General features: G+C 44.3%; 1 protein-coding gene across 1 annotated transcript in view; it reads left to right on the top strand.

The window, feature by feature from the left end:
* The window catches only part of SIM1 (single-minded family bHLH transcription factor 1), a 76,553-nt gene that overhangs the window by 8,950 nt on the left and 48,740 nt on the right, over positions 1–18,863 (top strand). Inside the window, exons 3-9 of the mRNA XM_012661876.1 lie at positions 2,114–2,196; positions 5,626–5,715; positions 6,244–6,352; positions 6,489–6,574; positions 7,274–7,473; positions 7,687–7,793; positions 8,490–8,637. Of these exons, the coding sequence (XP_012517330.1) occupies positions 2,114–2,196; positions 5,626–5,715; positions 6,244–6,352; positions 6,489–6,574; positions 7,274–7,473; positions 7,687–7,793; positions 8,490–8,637 (823 nt within the window). The remainder of the gene's footprint in view (positions 1–2,113; positions 2,197–5,625; positions 5,716–6,243; positions 6,353–6,488; positions 6,575–7,273; positions 7,474–7,686; positions 7,794–8,489; positions 8,638–18,863) is intronic.

The following is an 18,863-nucleotide window of genomic DNA, read 5'->3' as shown; positions in this document are numbered from 1 at the left end:
CCCAACCGGGGGATTTTCAGATCATTCGGGTCGGGAGGCCGCTCCGGAGCGTCTTCCAGCAGCTTGGGGAGATCCTCAACATTCTAGATTAAAGACACTTGTTGGCCGCAAGCGCAAACTTCGCACTCTTCTGGGAGCTGCCGGAGATGTGTCTGCGGTCACGACGCAGCCTTGGCCCTTTCCGGGATCGCCCAAATGCCCTGGCCCTTTGCCCCTGCGGTGGTTTGGGTTTCAGGCTTTGACAGGCCCAAGGGCGCCCAGGGGCCGGCGCCTCCAGCGTCCTTGGCTCTCCCAGCAGGGTCATTTCCTTTGCAGCGTCTGCAACGAACCCCTCCCTCCACTCCTTCGGAGTGGTTATGTCTGAGCCGGGATTAAGAGAAAATGAACATACCGTTCCAGAAATCAAAGGAGAATAGGTTGGCTGAGACAGGAAGAGCGAAGGAAAGGTGACAAGGCAAAGGGGTATGTTCAGGTGGCTGTGGCAGGCGCCCTCCCAGAACGGTCCAGGAGGACCACAGGGACTAGGGCAGTGGAATCACTTTGGGGAGGGAAACTAGGGCAGGCTAAAGAGTCAGGAGGAGTTGACCCGGCACGAGAGAGGGAGAGGAGTCCCGGGTCCGGGGCGGGGGACATCAGTGTTTGCAGAGCGGTGGGGAAATCGTTAGATTTATTTAGATGTGCAAACACCCAGAAAGACCCGATTGGAGCTTGAGGGGCGCTCACGGTTACTCGTTGCAGAGGTTTGGATGGGCTTGCGTAGGAAGCAGCTTCTGGCCAACACCTTTTAAAGGTCCAACTCCATGTTTTATTCTGAAAGATCCGCCCCAACCCCGTATTACAATGAGAGCGTGTTTATCACTACTTCATGGTGATTTGCCCCTTAACGCAGCAAATCACCTTTTTGGGGGGTGGAAGGGGTGGGTCATATTAAATTTTGTTTAATGATGTAACAAAGTCACTTAACAACTTAGTTAAAATAATTTTAGCAGCAACGCTATTAAAAAGATATCACCCATAAATAGTTCAAGATTGGTCTCCGCAAGCTGCTTCTGCGTTATTTTTCATTTTCTTTTTGCAGAGAGGTACTCTGGCAGACTCCGTATTAATTTTTAAAAAATCAGCCACAAGAGTCTTGAGCGTTTTATTTTTAGGTATCCTAGGAGAAATGGTCTGTGTCAAAGCCTCAGAAGATCTTAACGTTGAAACATTAAGGAGAGGAGGACATTGTCTTTGTCAATAGATGGTATCTGGAAGTAGAGAAGTTGAATGCTTACATCCAGAAGGGAACGAAATATTGCTAAGAAGTTGTTAGCATCTCAAAGTAACTGACTTCAGAAAAGCCTATGCGGTTCTTTTTTTAATTTTTTTTTTGGAAGGGGGGACGAGGTGTGTGGGGGTCTAGGAGGAGGCTGGGAGGGGAAAAGAAGAGGAAGGATTGCGTAGGGATGCTGAAGCGTCAGGCTGGAATCTTCCTCAAGCAAACAGATTTTTCCGAAGGGGATTAAATTCGAAGGCCGAAGGGAGGAGAATGGCTGGAAACCCCGCAGCCAATCAGAAAGCCTGCCAGGGACCGGCTGGACCTGGCTGGTCGTCTCAGGTCGCTCTGCGCAGGCAGCTGCGGCGGGCGGCGGGCAGAGGGGTTCGCTGGGTGTGGGGACAAGCTGGGACTCGGGAAAGGGATGATAATGAAAACTTTGGGCAAGAAGTAAAGTGTCTCTCACCCAGTAAACACACTAGTGACCTACTCAAAAGTTATCCCCGGGTCGTGGCGTTGGGGGGCTTCGTCTTGAGGTACTGCCAGGGGGGCCTTGGGCCAGGGCCCAGCCCTCGCGGGAGAAACCAAGTTTGTTCCGGGGGAGGGAGTCTGACCTCAACTGAGAAGCTGAGGGGCGGGACTGAATTTACACGCGCTCCCATCCCCCTCTGTCCGGGTTGGCAGGGGTGGAAGGTGGGGGAGGAGAAAAGGGGGGCGAGCGGAAAGGGGAGATCCTAAGGTATCCAGTGGTGGGTGCGCCCCCACGCACGCACGCGCGTGACAGAACTGCGGGACTAGTCCCAAACTGCCAGCCGGGCCCGGGTTCCTTCTCTAAAGGGTGTTTCTGTGTCTCCACAGGGCTCGGCGAGGCTTGGGGCCACTCGAGTAGGACCAGCCCTCTGGACAACGTTGGCCGTGAGCTGGGCTCCCATTTGCTCCAGGTACAGGCGCTGGTTTCCCAGCGGTGCATACGCTGGAAGGGCCTGAGTGCCTGGCCCTGCGTGAGGGTGGCGCTTCTAGTTTCTAAAAAAAAAAAAAAGGTTGGGGTGGGGACATCCAGCCTGGGCGTGGCCCTCCCACAGCCCAACAGCTCTTCCGAAGTTAAATTTTTAACTCTTAACTTCCTTGGGTGAGGATGGGCCTCTAGAGGATGAGAGGGCCGCAGGGTGACAACCGAGAAGTTGGGTTTGGAAGGTAGCTGGGCAAGGTCCCATTAGGGCCACCGGACCAAGAGAGGAGGAGCCATTTGTCACCATTGGGCTGAGGGAACTGGAACGCTCAAGGACAGGCCACCGAGGCAAGGCCGCAGAACCAACTGAACTGAAGATTTATAAAGGAAAGAACAGGAATCTGGTAGAAATGCCCGTCAGTTCTTTAAGCCTGCACATTCCGGATCCAGCTGCGTCTGCAACCCGTTGCATCTCCCTGTGGTGCCGGCCTCCCTCCTCTCTCCCCACGAGCCTCAGGCCAGGCAGTGTACAGACCCTCGAGTGCACACATACACACCCCCAGGTAATAAGTTTAACCTATGTGAGGCGCCCATTAACTTGTTGTTTGTAGTGCTTATTGTTTTAAATTGCCCATTGCCCGCTTAAGTCCCAGAACAAATATTTTAAATTGCAAAACTCCCGGTGGCATTTTTAGGTTTGACACTTGTCCCCCACCCGGCACTCTATTATTATTCAAGTCCACTGGGAGCTCCCAGCGTGGGAGCCTGGAACCTAAGCAGCACCAGGGGAATCTAAGCCAGTTCTCCCTCGTGGGTTGGCATGAGCAGCATCTCTTGGCAGGAGCTCCTGTCCCACCACTACCCCGTCCCTCTCTCCCTTCCAGACACCAAAGAGATTTTAGTTTCACAGAACAAAGAAAGGGCTTGGACAAGCATTCTCTCCCTAACCTGGCCTCCACACCTCTGAATTTATCTAGAAAGGTGTTTAACTCCCTTTTCTAAGACACCTTCTATCAGATGTCCCTGTGTCCCTCCCCCAATCTTTTCATATTCCCAACTAATTTTACTCAGAAATATAAACAAGAAAACAAAATTCACTCTCCCCCACCCTTTCTACCTCTTGTTCAATCTCTTTCCTCTTCTTCACCCCCGATTTCTGGCAAGACTTACATTCCCAATTTCAATAGCTCACCTCCACCCCATTCACTCTCACATCCCTGCGGTCTGGTATCTCTCCCACCAAGTGTGCTCTGCACAGGCTCCACCACATTTTGATAGCCAGAATTAGATGCTCATCTCTTATCTGAAGTGAACTCATTAGTTCCACAAATATAGGAGGGTAAATTGCCAGCCAGACAGAAAGCCTTGCCCTCCGGGAGTTTACATTCTAAGGAGAGCAGCCTTAAAAACCCACACAGGAGCACTGTATGGTGTACCAGGTGATACAGGTGCTGTAGAGAAAAATAAAAAGGGGAAGAAGAAAGAGTGGTACTGATTAAAATGGAGATGGTTGGAGAAGCCCTCACTGAGGTGACATTTGGGCAAAGATCTGAGGGAGGTAACACTGATAACTTGATATTCTCCCCCTTTCTCAGTTTCTAAAATAACACTATTTCCCAGATTCTACTCCCTCTCTGCCTGTTTCTTTTTGATTTTCCCACCACTGGCTGGTCTGAAAATGCTGTTATTTCCCCAAGTTTCTAACTCTGTTTCTCCTCTCACAGCTTCAAGCCCTCCTGGGTGATCTTGGCCACTACTAGTGGTGACCCCAGCTAGTTTCACTAGTCTAGACCCCCTCCTGAGTTCCAGACCTTTATTTTCTACTGCCAAGTGCACACATCTAAATGGAAATCTGCATGCACCTGAAGTTTAGCATCTCCAAAACAAGAATGCATTATCTCCCTCCCCCAGACTTCCACTCATGCAAAACTCTCACTATGCTTTCCTAAATTTTCAGTCTTATTTAATGATGTCACCCTCTGCCCAACACCCTCACTGAAACCTTGAAGTCAACCTCAACTTCTCTCTTTGCTGCCAATTACCATGAAGCCCATAGCCAGAACCATCTTTGAATTAGCTCTCCCTCTTCTCTATCCCTCTTGTGACCATCCAGTTTCAGGCCTGAACGTCTTTGCTGCAGTTACCCTCTCTGATCTCCTCATCCCCACTCCTTCCTCCTGTAGGTCACTGCCTATACTCTGCCAGGTAACAAGACAAAACAAAACACATCTAAGCATGCTATTCTCCTGCTTAGGAACATCTGTTGGAACCCTGATGCCTACAGGAGCAACTCCAGATTCCTCAAATTAGCATTCTAAACTCCAAAAACCCATTGTGGGTGTAGTTCCTTAGCCCCATCTCTGGTACACCAAACTCATCACCTCAGAACATATGAGATCTGTCCTCTCCCCAGTCCCTGGCTTTGCCACATCATCCCTTCTGCCTAGAATGCTCTTTCTCCCATCTCCAGTCCAAACTTCCTATTCAAGGCTCTGCTTAAACAGCAGCTCTTCTAAGGCCTCTGTGATTCTACCACAGGCCTCTGGTTGCCCAGCTGCTGGCTCCCCTGCCAATTCAGCACTGTCTATCCAGTTGTGTGGTTATTGTATCTATCTTTAGGTCAGTTGCCCCTGCTGGACTTCCAGCTCGTTGAGAGCAAGGTCTGACTCACCATGCTGAACTGAGGTCTCATTCATAGAGATAAAGGGACAGTGAAAATCTTAGACTTTCCTTCATGGACAGCCTGTCAGTTTGATGCATCAATGTAAACTTAAACACACACATACATACACATTATAGCCCTACTCAGTGGACTTGCTGTTTGTAAAGCCTCTCATCTCTTAAATCCCCCTCTCCTGGACTCTTTCCAGAATCACTGGCCAGCTTTGTTCTGTCTACAAACTTCAGACTGCCACCCTTCCAAGTCGATTGGTGCCTACTGCATCAGATCTTTCCCAAACCCTGCTATTACTCTTTCTATTATAGAACACTGCTACTGTGGAGTCCTTCAATACTGACACAGGAGACCTCTGATTCTTTCAGTGACCATCGCCCCCAAATCTAACCCACTTCTTATTGTAGGCTGTGATTTTCCCCCAGAACATGTGTGTGTGCCTGTGTGTGTGTTACAGATGTTCTCTTTTGTTCGTTTTGGTGGATCCTGAGTCTTGGAAGGCATTAGCCTTGTGTCCACCACTTCCTCTGAATTTCTCCCATTGGGCTGCATGTCCCACATGCTTACAAACTTAGAATGAACAAAAGAGGGGACTCATAGCTGGTTTCCTGTGCCCTTTTTCCTGCCAGTGCCTGTCCACTCCATCTCTCTCACTTCTGGCTGAATGTCTCTAACTTCTGTCCTCCCCCTCCCATTTCTCCAGATGGCCCAGAGGGCTCTCCATTCACTCTATTTCTGCCTCCCCAGACCCTGGATGGCTTTATCTTTGTGGTGGCCCCAGATGGGAAGATCATGTACATCTCGGAGACAGCCTCAGTACACCTGGGTCTTTCTCAGGTAGGTGAGTGGTTCAAACTTCCAGCCTGCAGTTTCTACAGTCAGAGATGGAAGCAGGGGGAGGGAGTTTCCTCAAACCTTTATATTGCATTTCTGGGGCTAGAAACCTCACAGCTGGCCAGAGGACTCTTTAAATGGGTCTGGATCTCCCCATTCCTCAACTTCTTTTTATCCTTTAGTTTCCACCCCAGGCCCAAATAATGGCTACTTTTTTGAGTCCCTACCATAAACCAGACACAGTGGGAGGAGGTTACATACTTAGTCCATAGTGTCTTTATCAGAACATTGCCAGGGAGCTGCTATTCCTCCTCATTATTACTGCTATTAGTAGTATTTCATAGATATGGGAGCCAAGGCTTAAATAGGCTGCAATAGGTAGCAGGTAGCAGAGTTGGAATTGGAATTGAGGCGCGATTCCAAAATTCTGGCTCCTGTCCTCACGGTCCTGCGGACCCCCTGCTCCAATCTTTCAGCCTCTTGACAGGGCGTTCCACCACCACGGAGATGGTGACACACTCCTCTTTACAGGTAGAGCTGACCGGAAACAGCATTTACGAATACATCCACCCGGCAGACCACGACGAGATGACAGCGGTGCTCACCGCCCATCAGCCCTATCACTCTCACTTCGTGCAGGGTAAGGCAGAAACGCGCCTGCGACGCTCAGGCCCATCTCCGTCCTCTTGTGGTTTTTTTCCCAGTTAGTCGTGACAGGGACCGGCGCCGCGCCGCCTGTCTCACGCCCTGAGCCTCCCTCCGCTCTTCTCTCCCAGAGTACGAGATCGAGCGCTCCTTCTTCCTGAGGATGAAGTGTGTCTTGGCCAAGCGGAACGCCGGCCTCACCTGCGGCGGCTACAAGGTGCGTGAGTGAGCTGAGCCGAAAGACGGGCGCTGAGTGTAGTCGGAGAGGGCAGGACGCACGGCGCGTGCGGCGTGGGAGGGACATGCGGGCAGCCGGGACCGCCCCGAATGCGCCCTCAGCACGCGACAATGAGCCGGCGGCCGGCGCGCTCCACAAGGGTCACTGAACTTCGTGAACACCTGGGGGCTGTGCTTAAAGACTAAAGTCTGACCGCGTCCGGATACTGTGCGGCAGTCGCGGGTTTTCACCTGTGGCCCTAGAGATGGGCCTTGGGGGTCAATAAAGCCTCTCAAGTGGCGAGTAACTTTGGTGGATTTCTAAGTGTTTAGCCATAGAGTCAGATTTTGACCTCCAGGGAGGTTAAGAACGGAGCTCAATGCTGTGGTTCTCAACTTAAATGCTATTGAAACATCGCTAGAAAGCAGGTACCAGGGCTCTCCTTCGGGATTCGGATGCGTCACGGTTGGCGGGGCCTAGGCCTCTGCATTTCTACAAGCTCCCAGGCGAGTTCAGTGTGGCGGTGCACTTTCTTAAAATACCTTGAAGCACCAATAACTTTGGACCCCTTAGTGCAAAGGCATGCCCACACAACAGGTGCGGCTGAGTAGAGTCTCAACGTGTTTCAATCCCTTCTCTACTTTTGGGGGGCTCCTCCTGACTGTTGGCGGATTCTCACCCCCAAACCCTTCGCCGCAGGTCATCCACTGCAGCGGCTACCTGAAGATCCGCCAGTACAGCCTGGACATGTCCCCCTTTGATGGCTGCTACCAGAACGTGGGCCTGGTGGCCGTGGGCCACTCGTTGCCTCCCAGTGCTGTCACAGAGATCAAGCTACACAGCAACATGTTTATGTTTCGCGCCAGCCTGGACATGAAGCTCATCTTTCTGGACTCCAGGTGGGTGGGCAGGGCAGAAAGGGCCGCCCATAGCCTAAGAGCGGCCCTGCTTAATGACTGCCAGCTTTCTGGTGATCCTATGCGAGCCCATTTTGCAGATGAGGCTATTGACTGGGCCCTGGAAGGGCACCAGGGTCTGAGGCAGCTGTCGTGGGTAGGGGACACACCCATCCATACCCTTGCCCACACTTACCCTGGGGATTGCTCTCTCAGGGTGGCGGAGCTGACCGGGTACGAACCTCAGGACCTGATTGAGAAGACTCTATACCACCATGTGCACGGCTGCGACACCTTCCACCTGCGCTGCGCGCACCACCTGTGTAAGGCGCCACCTTGCCCCACACCGGGACAGCCCCAGCGCATCCTCAGTTGAGGGGGTTAGGGAGTTTTCCGTCCATCGCAAGGGGACAGGGGGAGCCCTTGTAGCCGGGTGCTGGTGATGTGTGAGGCCCCGTGAGGGGCTGCTGGGACTCAGGGCCCCACTGGTTTCTCTGACAAACGCAGCCACTAAGACAGGTGAAAGGGGTTTTTTTTGGGCTAAATCCCTCCAGGAGGTGTCTTATTTCCCTGCTGATATTTTTCCCCAGCTAGGAACCTCGCTAAAGCTGCGAAGGAAACCCAAGGCTAGACAACTTCGCTCACGCTCAGCTTTTGATATAGCTTTGCTTTGAGCTTAATCTCCCTGGTCAGGGAAACTGAGTCTCAGAATTCTGCTGCCCAGACCCCTCCTTCTGTAATTAGAAAAGCGAATCTGGGCTATACCTTCCACTTTAAATGTTGCCCCCTTTGCAGATGGTGGGGGCCTACCCCGTTATCATCCCTATAAGAGTGACCAGAGGACTCCATGCAATTTAACAGGACAATACATTCTTTTGGGAGTTTGCCTGCTGTCCCTCCCTCTTGCCTGGTGCAGTTATTAGGGCCCACAGGGGGCCGCACTCACCACCAGGGGTTGCATTTGGGACCAGTCACGGGTAGCCTGGTTCACTACCGTCTGCCTTCTGTCTCTCAATCAGTGCTGGTGAAAGGGCAGGTGACCACCAAATACTACAGGTTCCTGGCGAAACAGGGAGGCTGGGTATGGGTGCAGAGCTATGCGACCATCGTGCACAACAGCCGCTCCTCCAGGCCACACTGCATCGTCAGCGTCAACTATGTCCTCACGTGAGTGCAAGCCTGGGACCCCTTCACACACTCCAGGCGACCCTGGTCTCCGTGAGGGTGCGGGTGGCCGGCACCCAGGTTAAATGAGGCTGGGGTCCATCTGGGATGTCGGTTTGACCCCCAAGTATTGGCTGCGCTGAGAGGAGGCAGGTCGAACACTTTCATCTTTCTGAAGAGGCTTTCATCCTTATATTCTAGAGAAGATTTAGGAGTTTTTTTCCATATTTGCTTTCTTCTCTTTCTCTCTCTTAACCTTTTAAGCGAACTCTGCATTAAATAAAACTTAATGCGGCAGAAAGAGAAAGAGAGAGAGAGGGAAAAAGATCCGACGTACGGAGGCATTTATGGTTAACAAACAGGACATCTGTTTCACTTTTTCAAATCTGGGGTTTGAAGTTCTTAATTTTAACCAGAGTCGCCAATCAAAGTTAAGAGTTCTGAGAGAGTGGTTTTTCCCCTGAACCACAAAGGAGGCTTAAGTGACCAGGAGAGTCTGACTTTAACTCCCAGAAAGCAAAGGGACCCGAGCTAACACTGGAAGTCTTGGCCAGCGCCCAGTTCCACACGTAGTGTAATCGCTTCCCTGGGTGAGGGGCGGAGCGCCGGGTACCACCTTCGGGTGCAACTGACTGGGCAACTGCAGCGGCCTGCATTTGAGCCTTATTCTTTCTAGAAACAATAATCATTTCTGGTCGTCAGTGTGGCCTTGCAGGCTGATCACGTGGCCTCGTGTGCGGCAGGCTGGTGAAGAAAGCACGTTCTGTATGTTTGTTAAAGTCGAATTGCTTAGGGTTAAAGCCTTTATGAAGAACCCTTTTGTGCGTGCAGTTGCCTTTTTTTTTTTGTAGAGGTTGAAATTCTTGTGATTTTAGGGAACCTCAAGGATTATTTACTTTGGAAGTGTTGACACACCAGGCACTTAGTAGAATGCTATTTAGATATTAAGAAATTGGTTAAGGGGTGCTATTTGGAATCAGACTATACTACAGGTGATGAGGACTAGATTCATTCCATGTTGTTTTAAATTGACAAATTAAAAATGTAGTAGTTGGAAATATGTTTGGCAAAAAGACTATTTACTCTGTGTCCTGTTTAATAAGAAAATTTAATTCAATAGACTTAGAGAATGAATTTGGTTTAGATGAAGATTCAATATTCAAGAATAATAGCTAATTATTAAGAATAATCTTTTAATTTCTTTCATTTTAGTAAATAGTATTAAAATCAATATTATTAGATTTTTTGCAAGAAGGCTGTATATTTTAATACAGAACAGAAAACTTACCCATATTTTGGGTATCACGAAACAAAACCACCTATCTTATGAATGTAATTTTCCATATTATTAAATGTAAGAGAAAATGGCAAAGCATAATTCATAAAATAAGCCACTCTGTGAAGCAGAAGTATTAAAGGGTGAAAAATTATGTCTGCTAACCATGGAAAGGAAACGGACATTCTTTAAGAAGGTGCTTTGTATGTCTGAGACATCACAAGCATTATACATACACTCTGTTCTCTGGTGGGTGCCTGTGGTTAGTAATCATTTTCTTTTTTTTATCAAACAGCAGGGTATATAGTCATATAGACCCACACAAATGATCCGAATGCAAGTTAGACCTCCCAATGGGTAAACTTAATTTATGTTCGGAGTCATTTTGAAATATTCTATTTTGTTTTCCAGTAGATAAGTGTGCATTTTTTGTTCTGTTGACTCTGTCATTCTTCACTTTTCACTCTTCTTTAGAGCTATAGAATTAAACGATCAACTTTACATGAGATTAAAAAAGATATAATGAGAATAAATAAATGATTTATAGAAGGAAAAATAGCATGGCATATTTTTTCCAAACATTTTATACCTTGAAATGAAAATAGTAATAAACACAGAAGCATGTGTACATAGGCATGCAAGATGAAAAGCTGAAATTGATTACCCTTTTATGAGTCTCAGATTCAATTCCTTGTATAAAAATTCTTAGGACAATTTTTATAGCTGCAAATGTGGAAACTGCCTTAGATGAAATGTCATCAAGTGGCTCTGTGTGTGTTGACAGGATTTTCATAATGAACAGGTTGCAGTTTGTTTGATGTGTATATCACACATCTGGCTGGAAGTTACTAATTTACATTGTCTTAGCAAATTAAATAGATGGCTATTGATTCTCTATGGTAGTAGTGAACTACCCACATGCATTTGTTTTTAGGGCTATTTCCTTAGGAAGCCTGAGAATGATAAGTGAATTCTTTCCAAATCCACTACCTCGAACAATATACTTAAAACCACAAGCTCCCAAATAATTTGACATACCAGATGTTTTCCAAATTTAAACATTTTTATAGCATACATTTTTAGGGGATTTTCATGTCATGAAAATATTGACGATTTTAAATAAATATTGGTCCAATGAGGGTGTGATTTTTTTGGGGAAGTTACATTCTTATGAAGCTCATTTTTAGAAATTTCCTGGTGGTAAATTTATTGCTGAAGTTAAAATATGCCTAGGAAAATCGATCATTATTATCTAACAGAAGCAACACTGAATAGAAATATTCAGTAACTTTGTTTTACTAAGCAGTTACAAGAGTGCATACAGGAAAACTGTGTGATTTTAGAGGCACCTGGTATTTGCGCTGGTGCTTTTTACTGACTTATGTATGTGTTCTGAAAATCTGGAGAGGAGAGTGAGAAGACACTGTGATTAAATTTTTAAAATTCTTTTAGTTTTTTTGAGTCTCTGAGGTTCCATGAAGCTTAAATAGCTCTTCATTACCTACTCACCCCCAACAAAACAAAACAAAAAGCTCACCAGTTCATGATTTTCTATAAAACACACGTTTGCTCTACATTCCACATTAAAAAAAATCTTTCTTATAAATTATGGGTGCCCATAGGTTTTGAAATAAGTGTTAGGTATGAGAAGCCCTGCTCTGAATATTTTCAAGACAATAAGTGAATGGAGCTAGTGTCTAGTAACAGGGAATGTTGGGGAAAGTCCAGAAAAGTGGAGAGTAAAAGGAAAGTGTACTGTGTAAAGACCTAAGTGATTTTCTTGAATTCATATTTCCTTGAGTTTGTTTAATTAGTAGTATTAATTATTCATAGCCAGTTCAGATGAAAAACATTAGTACTTAATGTGAAGAAAATTGAAAATGTGGAACACCTAATAAACTACGAAAAGGAATTTCTATAAAAATGAAGAGTCTTGTTTAGGAAACATTTTTCAAAAACTTGACGAATAAAATATATATATATATATATATGCACACAAATATATATTTCTCTAAATAGATTTAATTTTCCAGGTTAGCAAGATCATTCTTTTATACTATAAATGATGTCAAATGAAGCACATTTTGACTTAGCAAGCAAGCCCCAGCAAATATAAAATAATTTACTCTTATGCCTGGGATCTGTGGAGCACTCATTGCATAGATTTAATCTTTTTAATCATTCAAAATAGCAATCATGCACTAATGTATATCCACAAATTAGATTTGTTCCTTAATTGTGTTTAATTTTTATTATGATAATATTGTACATCAAAGTCTCAGTCATCCTTGTCAGATGATCTTAATGTAACTGAATGATTATAGAAACAAATTAAGGGCATTTGTATCAATAGTAATTTTATAGCTATCAAAGCGCTTTGTTAAAAGGAAGGGCTGGGAGATTTAGTGTCTCTCGAAATACACAGTATCAGTACTCAAATAATCTTATCCATCATACACTTTTTACTCATTATAATATTTTATCAAAATGATCTGTATTTAGTTTCAAATTCACCTTCATGAACTTACAAACTTTGTATTTTTTTAAACAAATGCTGAATGCATATCTCTTTCAAAGTGCTATCATGTCAGTTACCTGATTTGTGTCTTTGACGCTAAGTGAGGAAATAGAAGCTCAGATACCCTGAGAAAGTGATGAAGACAAAATGAAGAGCTGGTGTGGCAACTCCTACTGCACCCTGCTGTTCTCTCTGTAGAGGGATGAGAGTTGGGGGTAGTGGTGGGGAAGAAAATGTCTAAGAGAGAGGGACAGATTTGAATGAATGCGGCCTGTAGCGTTCAGCCCACCCAATTTCAAGATAGGCTTTGATCTGAATTCATGATGGAAGATTAAGAAGCTGCCTATGTCGTTACTTCACAAGTGTGTGCAGATATTGACATTTTCCTGACTAAAATTTAGCAGTGCTATCTTCTCAACGACATTCAATTAAGAATATATCATACTTCCCCATAAGTCTCACTAAGGACATTTTCATTTTGTAAGAAAAAAATGTGGCCTGCAAATATTTTAGTTTTTTACTGAATCGCTTGACTCTTGATTACACAGATACATTATTGCTATTACTAATTATTTTATTTCTGCAACCACATTTAACATTTTATGTTCTTGCTAAACAAAAGAGTTAAACCAAATGTCAGGCATTGGCAAGCCAAGTCATTCTTTTTATCGGATGTGACACAAATTACCTCCTGTGGCAGCAGGGTCTTTCCTACACGGTGTGTGTGTCCCTGTGTGTGTGTGTGTGTGTGTGTGTGTGTGTGTGTGTGTGTGTGGCATTGGCCCTTTTCTGCCTTTGAGAGAGATTGGAGGACATCCAATGGCAGCAGGGGATGTTCCCTGGGGGTTCTCTTCAGAGGTTGGGGATGGAGAGTTTCCCGGTATTCTCTGGGCTGCTGTGCCATCCTTTAACCCCTTGGCATTGCCGTTGCCCAGCTGCTTCTCCCTCCCCAGGCCTCTCTGGCCTTTGTTGTTGCCCTGACCTCGAGGGCACTGACTCACCGAAGCTTCCTATTTGTTCCTGGGTGGAGGCCACCTGGTGTGTGCTAAATGACCAGCCTGTCTGTTCTCCTCTGACTTTCTCTTAGTCTGGCTGTTGGGAAGAAAGGATTTTGATCTTTGAGTCACATCATGGAAAAACATGGATCATTGCCTTATGTAAAGGAAGGGACTCATACATGTTATTATGAGTGAATGGAGAAATTCAAAGGAGGCTTTACTTGAACTCCAGAAAAACACGTTTTTGTCTCCTGCCTTAGTCTATTTATGTGGGGAACATTGTTATGTTTGATACAGGATGTGTGTGTGTGTGTGTGTGTGTGTGTGGCAGGCAGGAGTATGCACACCTTAATGATTAAGTAAAAAGCTGCTACTTCTTTCCTCTTATCAAATGTTACCATGCTGAGGAAGGTTGAGGAGTAAGAAAGACTCACATTTGAGGGGCTGCTACTTTGCATGAGAAGTTCAGAGAGGCCAAGTGACTTAGCCAATGCAACACAGCTAGTGAGGGGTCCAGCAGGCATACCAATCCGGGGCCTGGACTCCAGTGCCCACCTGATTTCCTCTTTGGCGTGCTTTTTTGAAGCTGATGTTGTATGAGGGTGAACCATATGAAATTTCCATTTCTGCACATTAAAATAGTCTAATATTGGCTATTTAATATGATTCCACCTAATATTTATGAAGTAATTTATGATATTTTGCAGATAATTTACATAGGTCTATGGATCTTTTACTCCCTTGTTTAATATGGGGTCTCCACAAAATGACTCAATTTCCTCAGAGTTTGGGTATTCTTTGGACCTAGTCAGCTGCCAGGCGATATCCTGACCCCCCCGGCCTAACCCTATCTGCTCCTCACCAATTTAAGCATCAACAGTCATGATGTTTTCACAAAGCAGCAATCGATAAGTGTCACCCCCAGAACATTATTTTATTTAGAAAATCTGATATTTTACCAGGATTCAAATGGGAGCTGCTGTCTTTACTAGAATATTTTGTCTTTGATTGATTGCTAAATGGATAGGGCCTGTGAAAAGATCTTTTCTTTTTTTTTCCTGGGGATTTCTTGTTCAAACAGAATTTGTTGTATCCACATCAGTAAAGCCGTGCTAATATGGGCTGCTGGCCAGATCGTGGAAATAGCCTCATTATATTGAACTGGATATCATAATGGTACCCATTAAGGTGGGATTCTCTCTGTGTTTGTGCTTTTAAATCCAAGTCCCTTGCCACTTTCTACCACTCTCCAAGAATAGCAACATTCTCTGGTAATGCAATCTTAGAATGTGCTGTCTCCACCTCCTCCTACTGAAGACCGTTACAAAAGTAGAATCCTTGGTTTTGAGCATTCTTAGAGGTTTGTGGCTGGCTGCTGCTCTGCAGCCATTCATTTTACTAACCTTGCCTGGGATGACTGGAATGTGTCCTGGTGACAGAAGCTGGAGCTTCACTTCTTTCAACATCTCATTTTAATTGATATTGGTGTCCAAATACTCCACAGGCCAAGAGCTGCTTTTATTTTTTTTTTTTAGATCTAACCAACTACTACAGAAAGTTTTTCATTTTAATTTTTATGAGCCATCAAGAGACTAATAGTTTTGGAAGTCACAGCATTTATATTCACTGTTGAGATCTTACTATAGTCCTGGCAAAGTGAAGTATTTGTTGTGCTGGATTTTGGTAATGGACCCCTGCAGGGTTACAGCTCAGGAATGCAGGAAGAATAAAGCCCATAAAGGGGAAGGCAGAGTGGGTGTCAATTTCATTCCTCCAATTAGAGCAGTTAAAGAAATATCAAAGTTCAGGGTAGTGTTTTATTGTGAAGGCTAATTGAAAACCAGGGGGAAATATTTAGAGACATTACATGGCATTTTACAGTACAATCTCTTTTCTATTTGTGTCTCTTCTCAGTTGACTCAATAGGACCCTCATTATAAACAAATTTTTATCATTAGAATCAGCTTAATTTCTGTCGTTACAATTAAGGGTATGGTAAGAAATGTTTTACAGTGTAGTCTTCTCTATGATAAACTGGGGATGGTTCACACGTTCACTCAGCAAGTATTTTCCCAGTGCCTGCTGTGTGCCAGGCTCTGTGATAGGACTACGGTGTGACCAGGAGAGACAAAGTCTCTACCTCATGGAGCATGAATTTTAATGCAAAGAAACTGATAGTACTTATAAACAAATAAAATGTCATATAACATTTGAAAGTGATAGGAAAAAATTAAGCAGGACAAAGAGATGGGAGGGATCAGAAAAGGCCCCTCTGAAGATTCATTAACGAAGGGAAGGAGCCAGCCACGCTGAGGCTTGTAGGGAGAGCATTCCTGGTGGAAGGGAGCAAATGCAAAGACTCTGAGGTGGACACCAGCTTGACATGTTGTGAAACAGAGAAGATCACTGTGGCTGCCTCAGACTAAGGGGGAGGAAGAGTGGAGGAAGTTGATGCCAGGATAGGCTGGGTCAGATCACGTTGAGTCTTGAAGACTTCAAGAAACTGTTGGAAAGTTCTGAGCAAAGGCATGGGGTGATTAATTTATGATATGAAAAAAATCATTCTGGCTGGTGTAAAGAATAGGCTATGGGGAGGAGGGAGAGTGGAGGCAGAGAGCACCATTGAGAAATGATTATAGTTGCCTAGGTAAGGGAAGATGATGGCTTGAAAAAGGGAGGTAGTGTGGAAGGGTTAGATTCAGGGTATGTTTTGAAGGTAGATGCGATGGGGTCTGAAGATGGATTGGATATGGTGTGTGAGAAATGAGAGGAGTCAAGAACAGCACCTAGAGTTTTAGCCTGAGCAATTTGGGTGAATGGTGGGAAGGAGCAACAACTGTCGGGGGCAACAATAAGAGTTGTGTGTGGACGTGTTTAGCTTTGAGATGCCTGTCACCCATCAGAGTAGAATATCATGTAGGCAGTTGGACCTGGGAGTCTGTGGAGTCAGGAGGTCTGGATTAGCATTTGGACATTAACAGTACATGGAATTTAAAGCCAGCAGAGTGGATGAGATCACCAGGGCGTGGGTGTTAATAAAGAAGAGAGGTATCCTGAAAACCAAGCCCTGCAGTTGCAGCATTTTAGGGTCTGCAGGAATAGGAGGTGCCCAACAAGAGACTGGGAGGAAGCAAACAGTCATGTGTGGGAGTGGCAGTAGTTCAGTGAAAGATATGCAGTGAGGTTAGCCCTTAGGGAAAGTGTGAAACATGGATTTTGTCTTTGAAACATTCCCTCCCTTTGTAGTGGATTTCCATCTTCTCTGAGGTCCCCCTTCACCTGATTCCTTTAGTTTTTCTTATCCAGGTTAATAACTGCTCTAGTTCCCAAACTATGGCCTATCGATTACAGCATCAGCACCACCCAAGAACTTGTTAAAAGTGCAAATTATTGGACTCAACCCTAGAGCTACAAATGAAAAACTCTAAGAGGTAGAGCCCAGCAAGCTGTGTTTTAACAAATTCTTCAGGATCTTTGGATGCATCTGAAGTTTGAGAACTACTGCTTTAGGAGAAAGTAGTTGATAAACTCAATCAATGAATGATAACAGAGGAGGCTTACACTATTATCTCTTTCTGGGCCATCTGCCTAGATCCAAATATATTAAAATAGGAATAGATAGATTGTGAGCTTCATCCAGTAGACCACTACTGAGACATCTTCAAGGGGGATAGGGAAACTTCTCAAGCCCTACAAATCATAAAAATAGGCAGCTGTCTATTCCGTCTTTGGTAATGGACTCTATTGATAACCATATATTCTGTGTAGTATTATATAAGGCCTCTGACTCCAAATATAGAGACAATAAAAATTTTGATATTTTTGAGGGCAATCCAAAATCTCTAGCAACCACTCAGCACTTATTTCATTTAAACACAACTTATCTACCAGGAAATTTTAAATAAACTCTGAATATTGAAGCACATAATAATAATAATGATGATGGTAGAACATTTGTTGAATTACGAAGTTTTATTCATAAAATACATCTCAAATTTATTTTAGCGGTTTTAATAATAGAGTTTAATGTATATTTAGCCAAGCATTACAGTAGTAAGGGCTTTAAGGAGATTAGAAATAAATGAATCCAATTAAAGAACATGTCTGTGAGATTTGATATGTCATAGTACGAATGAACTGTTTGCACAGCAACTGTAAAGAAATCATTAATGATTAACTATCTAGAAGAGGTTTAATCAAGAATAAATGTTATAGGACATATTTTAAAATATTCAAGTTAAACAAATGAAAATTTGTGCATTTGAAAATATTGCATCATTTCATCCATGCCATCATTTTTGTGGTGTCTTTTCCTGGGGAGTTCAAAGTCTGAGGTTCTACTTTTCTATAATCTATAGAAATGCCAGTGCTTTTGCATTGTGCAGAAAAGGGCAGAGCTTCCAATGGTGCTGTGAGGTTTGGCCTTGTGGAGTCTCCCCATATGAGACCTTGTGGAGAATTTGAGGACCCTGTGGCCTTGAATATGGGGTCCAAACTTCCCAGTGTTGTGGGAAGATTATTTTGTTATGATTACAGGTATTGTTTGTGTTCCTGGAATTTGTGTGGAGTTGAAAATAGGAGGTGTGCTCCTTTCACCCCCTCTGCCAGCAGGTATTTTTAGGGTTTGGCAATCAGCTTTGCTAAGGATCAGAAGAAGTAGGGAAGGAAACTGTTCCTGTGAGAATAGAACCTCAACCAAATATAAGGTGTTAGGTGATGGGAACCTTCTTTACTTATCTTTCTTAGGTATTGGAATAATTCTAAAGGGAACATACACTTGAAAAACATCAGCTTAATAAATATACAGTGAAGTGCCTGGTGAGGGGGATGGACACAAAGGGTGGGGAGGGGGGAAAAGATGAAAAAGAGGGAGCCGGAATCACGAGTGTGCATTTTATTTCCTACTTTTGAAAATAAAAACATAATACAAACTTGGTTGATACCAATATTACTTTTTCGTTCTTTATATTTGACTCATATAAAGTGGGCTAAAATTAAGGGTTCAGATTGTGTGAGAAGAGACAACTTTTAATCTATGCCTTTTTTGAAAGAGGCAGTTCATTTTGTGTTTAATTTGTTCATATCTAACTTTTAAAGACCAACACCCTACCCCAATCCCCATGAAAATAAAAAAACCCAGAAAAGTTATAAGATCAATAGAATGTGGAACTTAGACCTGAATATACTTAAAATTTTAGTAACTAAATATAGAACGAATTTCTGAGCATAATAATTAAGTTCCTTAGGACAAAAAATGTGGCCCTTACTTTGGAGTTTACTTCATTCAAACAATGATAAATGTAACATTTATAACTCAAAAATGTTTTAAGAAACAAAATTGTTTTAAGACACTATACAGCAAGATTTTTTTTTCAATTGTAGTAATAATTTAAGTTATATTCTCCAAAGAAGAAAACAGAAAGTCATATAGGTCACA

This window comes from Propithecus coquereli, unplaced genomic scaffold (genome assembly GCF_000956105.1).
Source record: "Propithecus coquereli isolate 6110/MARCELLA unplaced genomic scaffold, Pcoq_1.0 Scaffold74, whole genome shotgun sequence".
In the NCBI taxonomy this organism is placed as follows: Eukaryota; Metazoa; Chordata; class Mammalia; order Primates; family Indriidae; genus Propithecus; species Propithecus coquereli.
The sequence above is the reverse complement of the archived record's forward strand: the minus strand, read 5'-3'. Positions and strand labels throughout refer to the sequence as shown.